The sequence below is a fragment of the Rhipicephalus microplus genome, chromosome X (genome assembly GCF_043290135.1).
Source record: "Rhipicephalus microplus isolate Deutch F79 chromosome X, USDA_Rmic, whole genome shotgun sequence".
NCBI lineage: Eukaryota > Metazoa > Arthropoda > Arachnida > Ixodida > Ixodidae > Rhipicephalus > Rhipicephalus microplus.
The window spans coordinates 407,012,840-407,029,944 of record NC_134710.1 but is presented as its reverse complement, the minus strand read 5'-3'; the positions used below and the strand labels follow the sequence as shown (position 1 = coordinate 407,029,944).

At 44.3% G+C, this 17,105-nt stretch overlaps 1 protein-coding gene across 6 annotated transcripts in view; it reads right to left on the bottom strand.

The window, feature by feature from the left end:
• The window catches only part of LOC119160964 (FK506-binding protein 15), a 290,382-nt gene that overhangs the window by 114,562 nt on the left and 158,715 nt on the right, over positions 1 to 17,105 (bottom strand). For all 6 annotated transcript variants that reach the window (XM_075880249.1, XM_037413254.2, XM_037413255.2 and 3 more), the window contains exon 16: positions 11,915 to 12,009. In XM_075880249.1, the coding sequence (XP_075736364.1) occupies positions 11,915 to 12,009 (95 nt within the window). The remainder of the gene's footprint in view (positions 1 to 11,914; positions 12,010 to 17,105) is intronic.

The window sequence follows — 17,105 nt, the reverse complement described above, 5'->3', positions numbered from 1 at the left end:
TGCGGTTGATCCTTTGCTGCTGTGCGCTATCTTCAGTGATCACGTTTCCCGTGCTTCAGCATCCACCAAGTTCCAAGCAGTTTCGTGCTGCACTTTTCGTCGAGCGAATTGGCCATTTACAGCGATGGCACCGACTGCTTCTTCGTCTTCGTCCCCGCCTTCAAAACGCACAAAGCCCCCTCGTACGCTCACGATGGGAAAACTTTGCTGTTGACCTCAGGTCTGCCGTCAGTATTCTAGCGGAATCATGAAAGGCGGTTATGCAAGAGACTCTGCGGAACTGTTTTCGCCACGCGAGCTTCACACTCGATGCTGAGACTGCCGTCTCACCTTAAGTGAACAGCGTGTATGACGAACTGCCGTCCGCGGATGTTGCCTTCGACAATCTGCGCGCTGCCGGCATGTCGATTCCAGCCGGGATAACTTTTGAGGGCTTCCCCGACGTTGACAAAGACCTCGAGCTATGTGTGGACTTGACCGATGAGAAAATAATTCGTCAAGTAACAAAAGGATTTGTCAAGTCACGAAGTTACTCAGACACTGAGAACAATCTCCTACACTGTCATTGGTGTACAGCGGCAACATGACGTTGACTAAAATTGAGGCAGATACGATAGCAGGCAAGCAGAACGCCGTGCAAAAGAAAATAGGCGACTTGTTTGCACCCAAGTGCTGACCTATGAGGCAGCGCCGGCCACGTCAGATTTTTCTTTTATATAAACCGCTCTTTTCAGAGCTACCTAAATGATGCATTGGCTGAATTGCAATGGGAATCTTGTACTTCGGCTGTTACCCTCTCAGTCAGCGAAAAATACCTACAAAAAAAGGTGCATTTTTACGTGCATTCGTTTTTACGAACAGCCCGATTTTCCCGACGTTTTCGCGGTCCCTTGCGGGTCCGGGAAATCTGACGTCTACTGTACATGTTTCTCTCAAATAATTTATTTAGCATTTTTTGTGAACTGATCTCTTAAAAGCATCTGTAGTGTGAGCAGCAAAATCATTAAGCAGTTTTTTTTTTCTTTTTCTGAGATGGCTTATCTAGACATTTTGCATAGAAGTTAACTCTAATAAAGCAGGTTCACTGTTCACATGCAAGTTGGCTTATTCTGAATAATATGAACTCAACATTATGCGAATAATTTGAATACCCTTGAGGTGTATGTATAATCGAGATTCTACTGTTTGTATGTCATTATTGCCCTTGCTGCACGGTACACAAGGCAATATGTGTAACTCAACATACATTACTACTGTTACTTTAAAGCCTTTGCCGACACACGAGAAAATTAGGGGTGTGCAAAAACTCAAAACTTGGAATATTGTTGGAGTAGTGTTTGCTATTCAATTAAATTCGCGCTCGACTTTTTGTATTTGAACAATTCAATCATCACGCATACAAATACAGTCGACAGCCAACTGACAGAAGCCCAAATCTGCACTGATAGGTGCAAAAATCAAGGTTGAAGAGAATATGCGCGGGACGGCTGATCACCCCAAAGCTGCGAAATGCTCAGACAGTTTCACAGCGAATAGCCAACTGACAGAAGCCCAAACCTGCACTGATAGGGGCACAAATCAAGGTTGAAGAGAATATGCGCGGGACGGCTGATCACCACAAAGCTGCGAAATGCTGAGACAGTTTCGCAGCGAATAAGAGAAAAGATGAGACGAGGACGGAGGCAGAAGGATGATGCTTGCAAGGAAATAGAAGCCAGGAAAAGAAAGCCAAGAAAAAGGTGCCCGAGAAAGAGCTGCACAATATTTTTCCGGAAGCACCTTCAACGGGAATTTTCATACCAAAGAAACCTGCTCAGCGAGAACACAGGCGCATCGATGTCAATGCACTCAATAGCACGCATGTGGCAGAAGCACCAAAAACACCGCTGGAAGACAAGTGCAAATGTAGACGCGGATGGCACTCTACTAGGACTGATGTGGAACTCTTACTAATACTGACGAACAATTTGCACTCGAAACTAATGTGAGCATTGAGTTTTCTTTGTCGTCAAGCGCCACTGTGGGGACGTGGAAGATGTTGAAAATTGTGTAGAAAACAAGGAGCAACATTATCATCATTGGAGATTAGATTACTGTTTGAATAAAGAGGAGGTTGGTGGTGGGCTTCGCGATGGGGACGGCGGCTTGTTCTCTTCTCAGCAGGCCCCTTCAAATTTTGAACGTGCTTCACCCCACCACACACTTGTATTGTGGCAAAGTTGCCTTTCAAATCACTTTACGGTAGCAAATGTATTGACTCGGGAAAATGTTGGTTCTATCAAGAAGATGATAGATGCGGCAGAGGTGGAGACTCAATGCTGTTTGGAACCTGAAATTAGGGCAAAACTGATAATGTGATTACGGAGCGCCTGGCATCGCGATGTTTCTGCAATTGTGCACCGGCAGCAGCTCACGTGTGCGCAAACGCTTCAAGGGTGTAGAGTTGAACTGCGTTGTCTGCTACGGCAAGGCGCCTGTCACATTCTCGGCCAGCGCACGGATATCATTGTTAATGCGGGAACTTGGTTGTTACTTCACAATAATAGTTTTCATAAATATCTGCGCCGCAGAATGAGATATGAAGAAACAAAGAACGACAAACTCGCACGTGCTTTTTTCTTCGTGCTACTCTTGCTTCGCTCTTTTTTTTTTTTTTCAAATGTTCCTGTATTAACTTGCCGAATTTGGAACTTTTGCCTGCACTAAACCTTGTGCAATGCCAACCTCTCTGCCTTTATTTGTGATAATATGACACTAGAAACAGTGTTTGACAGCATACCTTTTCTGCTCTATCGAAACATCGTGGCACTGTATGCGTTCATAAATGTTTCTTCATTGTGTGCGCACCCCAGTAAGGTTGGATGAGGAAGACAAGATAATGAGCATGCACCATGCGTGGTCTCTATTTGACTTTAAATAAAGCAAAGAACTCAGGGGTGACTGCTGAGCAGCTGGGTGGGTTTAACACAACAAAACTAATGAGAATAAATTCAGGAATGTTTTAGAATAGAACCACCAGAACAAGCTTATTCTCGACCATATTTGATAACAGCTTCAGGCACCGTGATGCACACGAGACATGCACACGTGACATTTCTAATGTCACGTGTGCATGTGACAAATGCACACGTGACATTTCATGTGCACACGTGACATTGCACACGTGACATTTCTAAGTTTCTAAAATGCACACGTGACATTTTTAAGTTTATGTCCCCAGCGGTAGTGATGAATGCGCTCCTTCTAGACAGCAGCGAATTCATGGTGTCAGCGACGTGTGTCGCTGCAGCATGCCCCATTTATTGATGATGGTCCGTGGCATCAGAAGATCCAGATTGAGCTGAATTAAACAGGTGCTCGTCTGCCGTACGTTTTTTTCAATTTTTTTTTGATGATGTGTGGTGTTTTATGATGCAAGGGCCATTTGATGGCCAAAGGGTGCCAAGTCATAAAACGAGATGTGAACAATGAATAAGTTTGGTGGCTGTAGAAGGGCCTTAAAATTCCTTGTGCTCAAGTGGGTAAAACATAGAAGTAATAAAATATTGACAGTGACGTGAAATGTTTAGTAAAAATAGATGGCAAAACGTTCTAATAATAAAAGCATGTGTGAAGATATTTGGCACTAGCAGAAGTAACTCATCAGCGCTCTTGTGTCCAAGGGCGGCGAGGCAAGTGCTTTTCAATGTAGCCACCGCAGCAGCAACCTCTCTTGAGAGGTCGCGCTACACAATGCCTGGTTATATTACATGATAGAAGCGAACATCTCTTAAAAAAGCTAGCACAGATTTACGAGTGAAAAGTGGTTGCGTACCAATGAGCATTGCAGAGCGTAATGGTATATGTTGTCGGTAGGTTAATGGAAAGTATTGTCTTCTTATAGTGTAATTGTTCACACTGGATTAAAACGTGAACTGTTAGCACTTCACCACATCTGTCACACAATGGTGGATCGCCACCAGACAAAAGATATGAGTGTGTCGTGTATGTGTGTCCTATCCTGAGCCTTGTTAGTGTTACCTCTGAACGACCCGATTTCAATACTGGTGGCCAATGACCAAGGTGTGGCTTAATAACGTGTAGTTTGTTTTCTGTGAGTCTATCCCACTTGCTCTGCCAGTAGTCCCCGAGCTTACGTTTGAGAGACTGTTTAAGGTCAAAGACCAGGATCGATATGGGTTTAGCGGCAAAGCTTTCGTGGACGGATGCAGCAAGCTGATCCACCATCACATTGCCTTGGATCTCACGGTGCCCTGGCACCCAGCACACTACAACATGGTGTTTGAGTGTGTAAAATGTGCATAAAATAGAGTAAAATGAGATGAGAACAGGTTTTTGTTTTGTTTTGTTTTCCAAGAGTTTGCAGAGCTGTTACCACACTGAGGTATTCCACATAAATTATTGCTTTTTGCAGTTGTAATTGTTTGATGTGTTCAGTGGCCACAAGTATCGCGTAAGCTTCCGCTGTGAAGATGCTTGTGTCTGGATGTAGAAGGCCAGCATCTGAAAAGGATGGGCCGACAGCAGTTTAGAACACAAAGGAGTTGAACTTAGAGGCATCTGTAAAAAACTCGGGATGTGTGTACATTCAGACCTCGTTATAACGTAATGGGATATAACGAAATAATGGATACAACGAAGTAAATGAAATTCCCCTTAAAAACTCCATTGAGATCCATGGATTTCAAACCTCGTTGTAACGAAGTAAAATTGACCAGTAAATGAATATAAAGAAATCAATTAGTCTATCACATAGTCTATAAAAAAACCAACCGTAGTGTGTTAAGTATATCGTTTTCTGCAGAGTTTGACGCTCGCTTGGCACGGCTCTTTCAAAACTCTCGCACAAACACTACAGCCACGCCCCGCGCAGCCGAGAGAGCCGTCCTCCTCACACAGCCAGCGGAGAAGATTGAAAAGCGCTTAGCGGGTCACATGACCGAGAAGTGGCGCCGCGGTGCAAAGTGGTTTCCCTCTCAAAACAGCAACGACTGCGTCTCTGCTGCTACCATGGCTGCTAACCTCTGCACCGAGAAAGGAGGACTCTCCACGGCAGCTTTCTTTTTTTTTTTCCTCTCTCTCTCCGTGCGTGTCCTTGAAAGGAGAAAGGTCTCTACGTGCAGAGACAGAAAAAGAAAAAGCGTGAAATAGGCGCATCGCAGACCAGCATTTGAGAAAGTCAAACAATCCGCCACAGTCTTTTCGTTCCTTTTCTTCTTTTCCTTCTTCGCGCGCAGCATTGAGAGGTGCCGCCGCGGGATTGCGCATGGTGCTGAGAGTATTTTTGGAGCGTGGTATGTTCGAATTAACCGTCCCAAGTGCTTGCACGTTCGAATCACAGGGCGTTTTCGCCCATTGAAATACACATAGCTTTGACAGGACCTCAGCGCGAGTTCGAATTACCCGAAAGTTCTAATTATTGAGATTAGACTGAGTTTATTTTCTGTGGCACGCGGGGTCGTGTAGCGGTACATCAGGCCGCAAGGCGGTTTCCTTCTTTGTATGCTTATAGGTGTGCGCCCATTCGAGCATACATTGCCACAAACTGTTATAATTGATGTAACCAAATAATGGATGTAACGAATTATAACGAAATAATTGTGGCTCCCCTTCAACTTCGTTTTAACGAGGTTTGAGTGAATTTGTGTTGAAGCTCCAGGAAGTATGTTCAGATATGGGCAATGGGCGCGTGTTTTGTAACTTCTAGGAAAGACGCATCGCAGTCTATAGTCTGCCACTGCCACGGTGGCGGCTATTTTGCAGGAGCCATTAAACTGTGTTCGAGTGACACACCAGTTTCCTCAGCTAGACCCTTCAAGCCAACTGAGTAGGGCACTCTCATCGAAGGCTCCCTCACTCTCTCCATCGAAGGCTCCCTCATCGAAGTTCTCTGCAGATGAAGCGACCACTCATTTGACTCAACGTAGAGGCTTTCTACAGGGCTGGTGCGTAAAGCACCCATAGAAAGGCGGATGCCCAAATGGTGCATGGGGTCCAGCAACTTCAAAGCACTTTGAGTCGCAGACTGATAAACTACTGCCCCATAGTCTAAGCGGGTGCGAATGATGCTTCTATACAAATTCATGAGACATTGCCTGTCACTACCCCATGTAGTACCCGACTACACTTTTAAAACATTCGCGACTTTTACACATTTCGTTTTTAAATACTTGATGTGCGGTATGAAGGTTAGCTTGTTGTCCAAGATTCGGCCTAAGAATTTATGCTCGGCATTAACAGACACACGTTGACCATTCAGTTGAATATGAGGTTGTAAGTGCATGCCTCTCTTTCCGAAGAACAAGACATGTGCTTTTTTGTGGGTTCAGTCGGAATCCATTTTCGAATAACGCGTTCGATGCTCTAACCACTGAGACGGAATCCATTTTCCTCTGCCCATTTTGAGACCTTGTTTAAACCTAGCTGCAGCTGCAGCTCACACACTGCCAGGTTGCATGACTTAAAGCCAAGCTGGATGTCATCGACATATGTACAATAGAACATATTACGGGGGATGGACAGGTGAACGGAATTCATTTTGATAATAAAAAGTGTATAACTAAGTACACTGCCTTGCGGTACTCCCGTTTCTTAGACAAATGTTTGGGAGAGAACATTGCCCACACAGACACAAAATGTCCTAATGGACAAGTAACTCTCGATTATGGAAAGCATTCTACCGTGCACACCCAGGTGAGACAAGTCTCTTAATATGCCAAAACACCATGTTGTGTCGTAGCCCTTCTCGACATCGAGGAACCCAGAAAGGAAGTATTGTTTGTGAACGAAAGCATATCAGATGTTTGCCTCGATACCCACCAAATGGTCAGTGGTAGATCTACCCTCTCGAAACCCACACTGGAATCGGTCGAGCAGATTGTGTGTTTCAAGGAAATGTAAAAATCGGCGGTTTATCATCTTTTCAAAAAGTTTACAAAGGCAGCTTGTAAGTGCAATGGGCCTATAACTCGAAACTGAGGAAGGGTCCTTGCCCTGTTTCAAAATAGGGATAACAATAGCCTCTTTCTAGGAAGTAGGGATGGTGCCAGAAAGCCAAATAGCATTGTATAGGGAAAGTGAAGTTTTTCGCGTTTTGAGCGGCATGTTTTTCAACATTTCATATGTGACGCAGTCATAACCTGAGGCAAAATTACTGTAGGAGTTCAGTGATGTTTGCAGCTAAGCTAAGTTGAAAAGTTGGTTGTATGCCTCGTATTTTGTATACTTGTGTTCTAGTTTCTGCTTTTCTATTCTTGCTTTATATCTTTGGAAAGCTTCAGCATAGTGTGACGAGCTAGACACCTGCTCGTAGTGCGCACCGAGGAAGTTCGTCTCATCTTCCAGGCTGTCACCCTGTGCGTTTACGAGTGGGAGCTTGTGTACTTGTCTTCCTGCTACCCTACCAACCATGTTCCAGACTTTAGCTTCTTGAGTATATGAATTAATCCCCGATAAAAACTTGTGCCAGCTTTCTCTTCTGGCCTGCCGACGCGTTCTTCTGCCTTGAGACTTTATTTTCTTAAAGCTGTCAAGATTTTTGGCTATCAATGAGTTTCGAAGCAACCTCCATGCCTTGTTCTGCTTCTTTCATGCATTACGACACTAAGTGTTCCACCATGGGACGTGTCGCTTGCCAGGCAGTCCAGATGTTTGCGGGATACACTTGGCTGCAGCTGAATCAATAAGGAAAGCCGTGAACTACTGCGATCCTTAATCTATGCTTAACCCACATATGTCAGCACAACTTAAATGAGTAATGTTATGAAACTGTTCCCAGTCGGCTTTTCAGCCGTTTGGGAACACGTGAAGGACATTATATGATATTGGTGTACTCAAAACCACAGGAAAGTAGTCACTTCCGTAGGGATTATTTATAATTTTCTGTTGGAGTAATGGTACAAGTGAAGGAGATGCGATGCTGAGGTCTATGGAAGAGTAAGTTTTGTTGGCAAGGTTATAATATGTTGCCTCTTTCCTATCCAACAGACAGACACCGGAAGAGAAAAGGAACTGTTCAATGAGACGACCTCGTGCGTCGCAGCAAGACTCACCCCACAGACCACTATGAGCATTCAGGTCCCCAAGGACCAGATAGGGTTCAGGTAGTTCATCTATTAAGGACTGGAATGCTCGTTTTTCAAGACTGCGGTGTGGAGGTATGTACAGATAGGAGATGGTGACGAGTTTGTTGAAAAGAACTGCTCGAACAGCTACTGGCTCTAGGTTTGTTGAAAGTAGTAAATGTATGCATGTTACTCTTCAACAATAATGGCTACATCGCTAAATGACACCGCAGCATCATCTGTCCTTTCAAAATAGAACGTACTGATGCAAAAAATTGGTGTTTTTGGATTTTTAATGTGTTTCCTGTACACACAGCAGTTTTGGTGATTGTATAACAGCTCTTGGACATCATCGAGGTTTCCAAGCAGTCCTCTGACGTTCCAATGTAATGTAGTGCTGCGTGTACAAAATGGGTATGTCTGCTCTTTAAACTGGACATTAAGACTCGGGTAACAGAGCCATGATCAAGCCCTGTTATCGGCTTTTTATTTCACCTAGCATGCTCCAGGGAGCTACGCCGATCTTTTGGCACCAGGGGTACCGTAGTGTCAATTGCCTCCTTAGAGGCACTGCATGCCTGCATTTGCGAGCTGGTGTTTTGAGCTTGGGGCCTCGCTTGGTGAGACGAGGCCTTTATATCTGTCGACCCTGGGGTCGCCTTCACCTTGGGAGGCAAAACCATTGGTCCCGTCGGGCCAGAGGTCGAGGGGGCCTCCTTAGCTGCCGGGCTACCCTGGCTGCTGCAAGGGCTTGCAGCGGCCACTGGTGTGGCCGTGGGAACGAGTGGCAGGGCAGCCTTGGCTGTCCCCACCGTAGGGGGAGGCATTGGCAGCAGCCTGGGCACACTGCTTGACAGGGGCAGCTGCCGCAGGCCGTTGTAGTGCTGTCTTTTGTTGCACTACATCGGCAAACGATGGTTTATTTGTGAAAAAACCAGATACCTGTTGTTGGGATTCTCAAAAAGTTATGTTTTGTGTGACTTTGATTGTGATTATAATTCCTTTTTCCATGTTGAACTTGTTTGGGAGTATGTGGGGTGGGTTCCATCGCAGTTTGCAAAGTGGGCCCCCTTTTCCACCTTACAATGGTCTGTGGCCTGTCCTGTAGTGGCGCACTTTGCACAGGTGAGTTGGCCGCAGCAACTCAGAGCCGTGACCAAAACGCTAGAATACGTCGTGGGTTGGGGATGTAGGGTCCCACATTTAACTTCAAGTATCCTGTTTCGAGATGTTCAGGCAGGGTACTGGTGCAAAATGTCACAATTATATGTTTGGTTGGTACTTCCATCTTATCACGCCTAATTTTGATTCTTTGTACTTGTGTCACCCGCTGGTCCTTCCAGCCTTCGAGGAGCTCACCTTCAGTCAGGCCAAGCAAGACTTGATCGATCACAAAGCCTTGGGAAATGTTGAAGGAACGGTGTGGTGTAATTAAGATAGGGATGTTTCCAAACGTTCTAGTTTCGAGAGGTTTTCATACTGGGCCCGACTTTTTACCTCGATGAGGAGATCCCCACTGGCCATTCTTGTAGCCTGGTAACCTGGACCAAGTGCAGTGGTGAGGCATTTGGAGACAAAAAAAGGCGAGATTGTTCTGGCGTTCTTTTCAGCAGTTCCACAGTGAATTACATGGTAGCGGGGAAAAGTTGCTTTGGGTTTTCTAAAATAATTGCAAATGTCTTCGATGCGCCTTCTCTTCAAGAGAGGACAATTGTGGAGTGAAGAGAGAGAAGTAAAAGCCATAAAATAGGTGCAAGTTCAGCAGCCATGCCAGCCGCCCACCATGGAGCCCAACACGGGAACATGACAGGTCCTAAAATTATACGAGGCATGTCAACGTCAGCTGCACACAGCAGCTATAACCAAATATATTGTGCCCAGACAGAGCACATACACAAGGTTAACCCTTGCCACCAGGAAAAATCGGAAGTAAACAGAAGGGAGAAGTAGACAGGAAAAATAAAACAGGGAGAGTTAAAGACAAAGTTGTAGGGGAGAGAGATAGGAAAAAGCGACTGCCGATTTCCCCTGGGTGGGTCAGCCGAGGGGTGCCGTCTATGTGAAGCCGGGGCCAAAGGGGTGTATTGCCTCTGCCAGGGGGCTTTAAAGGTCCAATCACCAGGCGTCGACTCAACCTCCAGGATCCCCTTTTTTCCGGACAGGGTTAAGCCACGCACGGCGAAGCATGGGAGGAGGTTAAAACCCCCTCTTTGGCTGGGGTCCGTGGTGTTGCCACACACCAAACGCCTGCTTGTGCAGATGCCCCAGTGGGTATTTTTTTTTTTTTTTACTGCTTTGTTTGCCAGCTTTACCTTGTCCTGTATGCCAGAAAAAGAGCGACTCAAGATTATTGAGCCATGCTGTAAAAACTATACATTTCGGAGCTGGCTAATGAGTCTTGTGCCAATGAAATGTCGTAAAGAGACCTGTTCAGGCTTTGTCCTCACCTGAAGCATTCCCGAATTAGTTCCCATTCATTTTATCGTGCTAAGCCACTGCATCAGTACGACTCTTACTGTTGAGTGCTATTTTTATTCGTAGTAAGATCAAGAAAAGAAACATTGCATGCTAATTGTCGTGTTTTCCTCATTTAAGTGTACTGCGGTGCACACACAGTGAAGAAATATTCATGAAAGCACACAGCACCACGGCGTTTCGAGAGGGCATACAAGGTATGCTGCCAAATTCTGCTTGTAGCACCCATTACCACAAGTAAAGGCAGAGAGGTTGGCGTCGCACAATGATTCATGCAGATTATCGACCCAGTTCCTATACTAACAATAATATTCGTGGGCTGGCCATAGCAGACAACGGGGTTCAAAACTACACTCCTGCATTATCTGCGCACGCACGAGTAGCTGATGGTGAATGGTTGAATATGTTAATGGTTGAATATGTATGTATATATGTATCAATGCCCGTGGCATTGGTGAATCACAATGCCGCGAGCTTAGAGATTTCCCCTGAGTGTGAAAGAGCCTGTACATCAATACCATGTTGCCTCTGCACAGCCTCCTCATCACAATGGTGCGAGCTTTGAGATTTCCCCTAAGTGTGAAAGAGCCTGTACATCAATACCATTTGGTGTCTGCACAGCCTCCTTTTTAATAAGGACTCGCTCGCTCGCTGGATTTTGTGCCGACCGGTTGTGCCCCCGCGATCGCCGACGAAGGCGCAGCTCTAGCCAACTGGGCTCGTCCTACGCCATCTCCTGACGCCGACAAGGGCTCTCGCAGAGTGGTGCCCTGTCCTCCGACTCCTACGACCGTGTCCATCTTTCCTATCTTCTCCTTACCGTCGTTCGCTGTCCCTGCGCCCCACTCTCTCCTTCCTCTATCTCTTTACCTTTTAATCCTATCCTTTAGTCCCTCCTTTACCCCCACCCCTTGTGAGCTACTGTTGAGGTGTCCTCCCCCTGAGATACAGTTACGGGGCTCACTTTTCTCTTCTTTTCATTTAAAATCACTCCCCCCCCCCCCCCCCCTTCTTATTAAGACAACTATGAAACGCCACCCCACCAGTGTTTGATAAAACTTAACCAAAGAAACACTTGCACATTGCTCTCTCCGAGAATATGCTTACAAATCTTCTAGTTTTTTTTTTTTTGTCATGCAATTTCACTTTGCAGTATTCAAACAATAGTATTCTCGAAATATTTGAGAAGTATTTGAAAAATATTTTAATCAATTTACACTCACACTTTAATAATTGCATTCCTTTCGCACCCAAGATTTCGTTATTCATACAGCTCTATAAAAAACTCCTCTTTGTACTGTGAACCTGACCTTACATGACATGGTTAGTCCATGTGCTGCTCGCAAGGCAAGTCTATGAACACCACTACTGCGCACCTCTGGTTTTTCTGCAGCAGGTCACAGATCTTCTCATTAAGTCCTTGGATCTTGTGGTCTTTCACGCCATTATCGTTTTTAAGCTTCTGATTTTCCTGCACAAACACAAAATATATAGACGTGTAACATGTTACATGGTGGCACAGGGTTTTACAACAAACAAAAAATAAATTCGTTTCCACAAAATTAATTGAAACAGACTTTTTTTTTTAATGTTCTATCTCTCTAAATTGACTTAGCATTTTTCTTCAGCTTATGATTCTCTTCCCTTACTTAAAACAAGAAAAATAGATCAATTTGATTCGACAGCTTTTTCCCTTGTTAGACCTTTCAATCAGAAGCTTTTGACAAGCAGTGTATATGCTGCTCTACAAATGTTTTAATTATGTTTCAAGCATGGATACCTATTCAAAAAAGCACGTGCCTAGCTTCAATTTAAGGAATGTAAGAAAAGTGCAACAAAAAAAAAAAGAGTAGTGAAGAGAAAACACACACAGTACTGTGTGTGTGCTCTTCAGTAGTCCTTCTTTGCGGCACAATGTTCCCCCCAGCATGCACAAGTTTCCACTTTTCGTTGTTTCGATTACGCAGTTTGTTGAATGTTGACTGTAACTGTTTTCTTCTGATAGTGGGTTTTTTTTAACCATTATTGTTTCAATATTATATGCACTGCTTACTCTGAGGAATGTCCAATTAGGTGTGGAGTTCTCACTTCCGCAAGTGTGCACAGTCACTCTCAGACAGACCTTCTGCGAAAGCATGTCTAGCAGTTCAACCTCCTATTTTGCAAGTCTACCAGCAAAAATGTTTGCACAATAATACCTCATTAACTCGAACTTGCATATCTTGAAAAATCGGCAAGTTTAAAATTTTTGCGGCACCGAACTATTTTCTGTACATACCGTGTATATGCTGCCCTTTATTTCAAAGTATTTTGGGATCAGATTGCCGGTATCTCGAAATCTTCACTGAGAGTGGAATGAAAATTTCGCCGCTGAACGATCTCACAAGATTTGCACGATGCTGCCATGCCTGAAGGCTGTTGATTTTTTTTATTATTATTATTTAGCCACGCTTGCCACTGCATCGATGCTCTTCACGGATGTGAAGTCCGAGCGGAGCGCTATATCAACTTTGTTGAGCAAGCCTGTGGCATGTCATGTGGCAGCCATCATTATCAGCAGCACATGTGCAGGGCAGGCCCTCTACCCATGCTTGGCACAGTTGGTCTCATTAGTGTTTTGCAGTGCACGTGATTTTCTATCAGAGGTGTACAGATTTTCTTCCAACTGTGAGAAGCAGCAACTTAGCATGAGCGCGGCGAGCATGGCATAACTAAAGCAGTGCAGGTAGTTAACCCTAGAAAGGAAGGTTGCCCTGATCAAGGAAGTGGAGAAAGGAGGCCTAACAAAATCTAGCATTGCACAGGAATTCGGAATCCCTTTGTCTGCACTTTCGACAGTGCTGAAAAACAAGCAGAAGGTGTTGGATGAATTTCAGCAAAGCTTCTTCAGCCAGCGGAAACGGGTTTGAGACCCCAAATTCCCAGAAGATGATGTGGCTGCGAAATGCCAGAGCAGCCAACCTTCCAATCACCATAGAGTTAATGATGGAGAAGGCAGACACTCTGGTCTTGCAAATGGGTCACACAGACTTCAACTGATCAGCCACTGGTTTGACTGCTTCAAAAAAGAACAGTGGGGGAATCAAAGTCTGTGCCTGGCGAGAGTGGCACTGTCAATGCAACCACTGCAGACAACTGGCACAGGGAGCCGGCTTACAGAGCAGCAAAAGAGTTACGCCAACAGAGAAATTTTCAACCTTGACGAGGCAGTTCCCTTTTATAAAAGGTTGTCGAGCCACACCTTCACACTGAAGGGCAGAGCGTGCTCAGGAGTGAAACAACGGAAGGACACTAACAGTTCTTTTCGGGGCAAATGCCACAAGTGAACAAAAACTGCTGTTGCAGTCAGCAAAGCTCTGACGCCTAGGTGCTTTAGAAATGCACAACTTCTGAATGGCGTTATCTATCGTGCCAACAGAGCAGCGTCGATGACAGCAACTTTTTTAAAACAGCACATTCACTCTACAGATAACAAGATGGCCAAGAAAAACAGGAAAGTCCTGTTCATTGTGCACACTTGCCCAGGTTATAATAAAATAAAGAACTCGGAAGCAGTAACAGTCAAGTTTCTGCCGGCAAACATGACGTCTGTGCTGCAACCAACGGACCAAAGTGTCACCGAAGTTGCCTGAAAAATAGACCGCAAGAGCCTGCTCCACAGAATATTGTTGTCGAATGAAGATGGCATAGGCTACGAAATTGACTGCTGGAAGCAGTGCATCTTCTCAGCAGCACTTGGCAGCAAGTTAGCACGGCGGCTATTGCCAACTTCTTTGCACATGCTGGGATTTCATGTGCCCCCAGTTTGCCAGAAGTGAAAACAGATCACTTCACAGACTGTGAGGAACTTTGTCAAGAGGTCATCAAGCTTGCTGGTGACAGTGCAGCTAAAAGTGACTTGGCTTTTCTTGAGTACGAGCTGTCCAAGCAGAATGAGCAATGATCATTCGCGCTAAAATCATTCAATTGAATGATTTAGAATGCCGAAATCATTTAAATAACCACTAACGCAGGCTACGGTGATGACGAACCTCCTTGATAGGGGCCGACATCTGCCGAAATGAGAAATTTGATGAGCCTGCTTCGAAATAAAGTGGAGTACTGCAGCGAGAAAGATTGGCTCATGCGATGTGTTGAGCAGCTGGAAGATGTCTTCCTGGGCCAAGTAAAACCGCAAAGCACACGAGCATTAGGCAGTTTTTCTCTGCTACATAACATTACAGTGCCAAAAAATCCAGCGAATTAATGTTCTTTTTTTATGTTTTTTTTTTCTCATTTTTAAACCTTGGCGAGAAGAAGCTTAGAATCTGCTGCTGAAGAGCCGGTAAGTAGTACAGATTTTTCTGTAAAGCACTAGATTTTTCTCGGACATTTCAGCAATTTAGCTTATCTCGAAAATCCACTTCCTGAAATTTTCCTTGGTTTTTACAACTTTGAGTTAACGAGGTATTACTGCATTTCCTACTACAAAATACCCCACACAGCTTTAGGTTACTTCAAAGTGCTTAACAAATACTGTCCAAATATTTAAAGGCTTCAGTGTGCACAATTAGACCAGCTTGTTCACAGGTCCAAGCTGCTTGAGCATGATAATTATATACAAGGATGCTTGCAGATACTCCCCAACATGAAAAAATGAACAGTTGTGCCCATACTTTCATTACTTATAATTTTTGAGTTTCAATTTTTAGGACCATTGAGTTTGGCCGTGCTAATGGAGAAAAAAAAAAGGAACCAGGTGCTTGCAGGAAGAAAAACTACAAAAAAAAAACATCTCCCTGCACTATATGCAAGTATACCTGCTTTTATAGTTGCCAAGCCACGGCTTCCAGACATTACATGTGAACACTGACTGATACACCACACCACCACATAAATATAAGGATATATTTCTGCCTTCTAAAATGAGAAATCAAACTTGCAACAAGGCATATATTTTGTAACTTTCATATATATTCCTAGCAGCATTTTCATATGTTAATTGTAAATTATTTTCATGATTGTTTTTCATGAAGCTGCTTCGACCGTTCACATAATTGTCTAGAACTGTTTGAGCAAATAATTTCTGCTTTATTTCTAATGAGACCATCAATTATCAGGTTACACAGTGATCAATCTGTGTTATATTTCGAGACTAATACATCTTCAAATAAAGCTGTTATATCGTAAAAGCACCAAAAATGAGCTCATTTACAGTTATATGAGTAGAGCTAACTGCTTTTGCAGTTGAAAAAAAAAAAGAAAGAAATTACTCTAATACATATGAAAAATTATTAGCTGATCTGTTATACTCACTGAAATCATTAGCAATGCTTTTGTGGACATAATTTATCATTTTTTCCTCTCCTTCTTCGCTGGATTTAGCACAGCTTTCTTCAAGAATCAGCATGCACAGTGGCGATCATAATTTCAGCGACCACAAGTGCGCACGGCAAACAGCACCACTGTGCCTTCTGACCTGCAACGCTGGCGAGTGCACTGTGTGCATGCGCATTCTTTTTCGTTTGCCAACCTGCTCTTTCGCTCTTTTCAAGTGCCTGCACACCAGAACGCCAGAAAAAGTGCCTGTCGCTTTTGAAATTGCACACACAAATGGTGTCAATCGACATACGTGATAAGATTGCCAAACAGCAATGTCTCTTGTGCTTTATATTGGCTAAAAATGCCATATACATGTTTTTGTTGCCATGGAACGTCCGCAACCTAAACATAGAAGCGATGTGCACTGAGCACTGTACAAGTTACACATTTTTGTCACGATTTCAGCACTTACTGCTTCTGTGGTTGCTGCAGTAGTGGCACATTGCACTTTTTATGGCGTTTCGGTGTGACTGCACTTGAAGGAAGTGAAATAACAGGATGGCAGGTAAGGATGCACGTGCGCAGTGCTCACTCTCAAGCTTTGCAAGTAGCCATTAGAAGATTGCGATGCTGTGTGGCACACGTTCCTGCACTCTCAAATTTTGACTACCCCTGTACCAAGGCCTACTCCTGCCAACCTTCATCAAAAGCCATTTATAGGCACAACTTGCTTGTACTGTACGTGTTGTTGGGGTCCCAAAACCACCATATAATTATGAGAGATGCCATAGTAGAGGGTTCCGGAAAATTTGAATCTCTGGGGTTCTTTAACATGCACCTAAATCTAAGCACACAGGCCATTGTATTGTACGCGAGTGTGCTAGAGCATACTACCCAACCTCTTACATGGCCCACTGTTCAACAGCTACACGTTGGAGGCTGTTTAATCTCTTTTTCAGTAAGGCCGTTTCAGTAAGGCCGTTTCAGTAAGGCCGTTTCAGTAAGGCCGTTTCAGTAAGGCCGTTTCAGTAGGGCCGTTTCAGTAGGGCTGTTTCAGTAAGTTGCAGTTTACAACCTGAACATTCAATGCTGCAATTCTGCCCTTAGGGAGGGAAACCTGAAACATGACAGCATATACAAGACGCGGATCACTTGAGAGCACTGAAGCGAAAAGAATCGTCCACGAGCCGGCATACTCGTTCCGTGTTAAAAAAGACTCCCCTTTTGATTCCATCTTTCCCTGGAGAAAACCTATAGTAAAAGGAA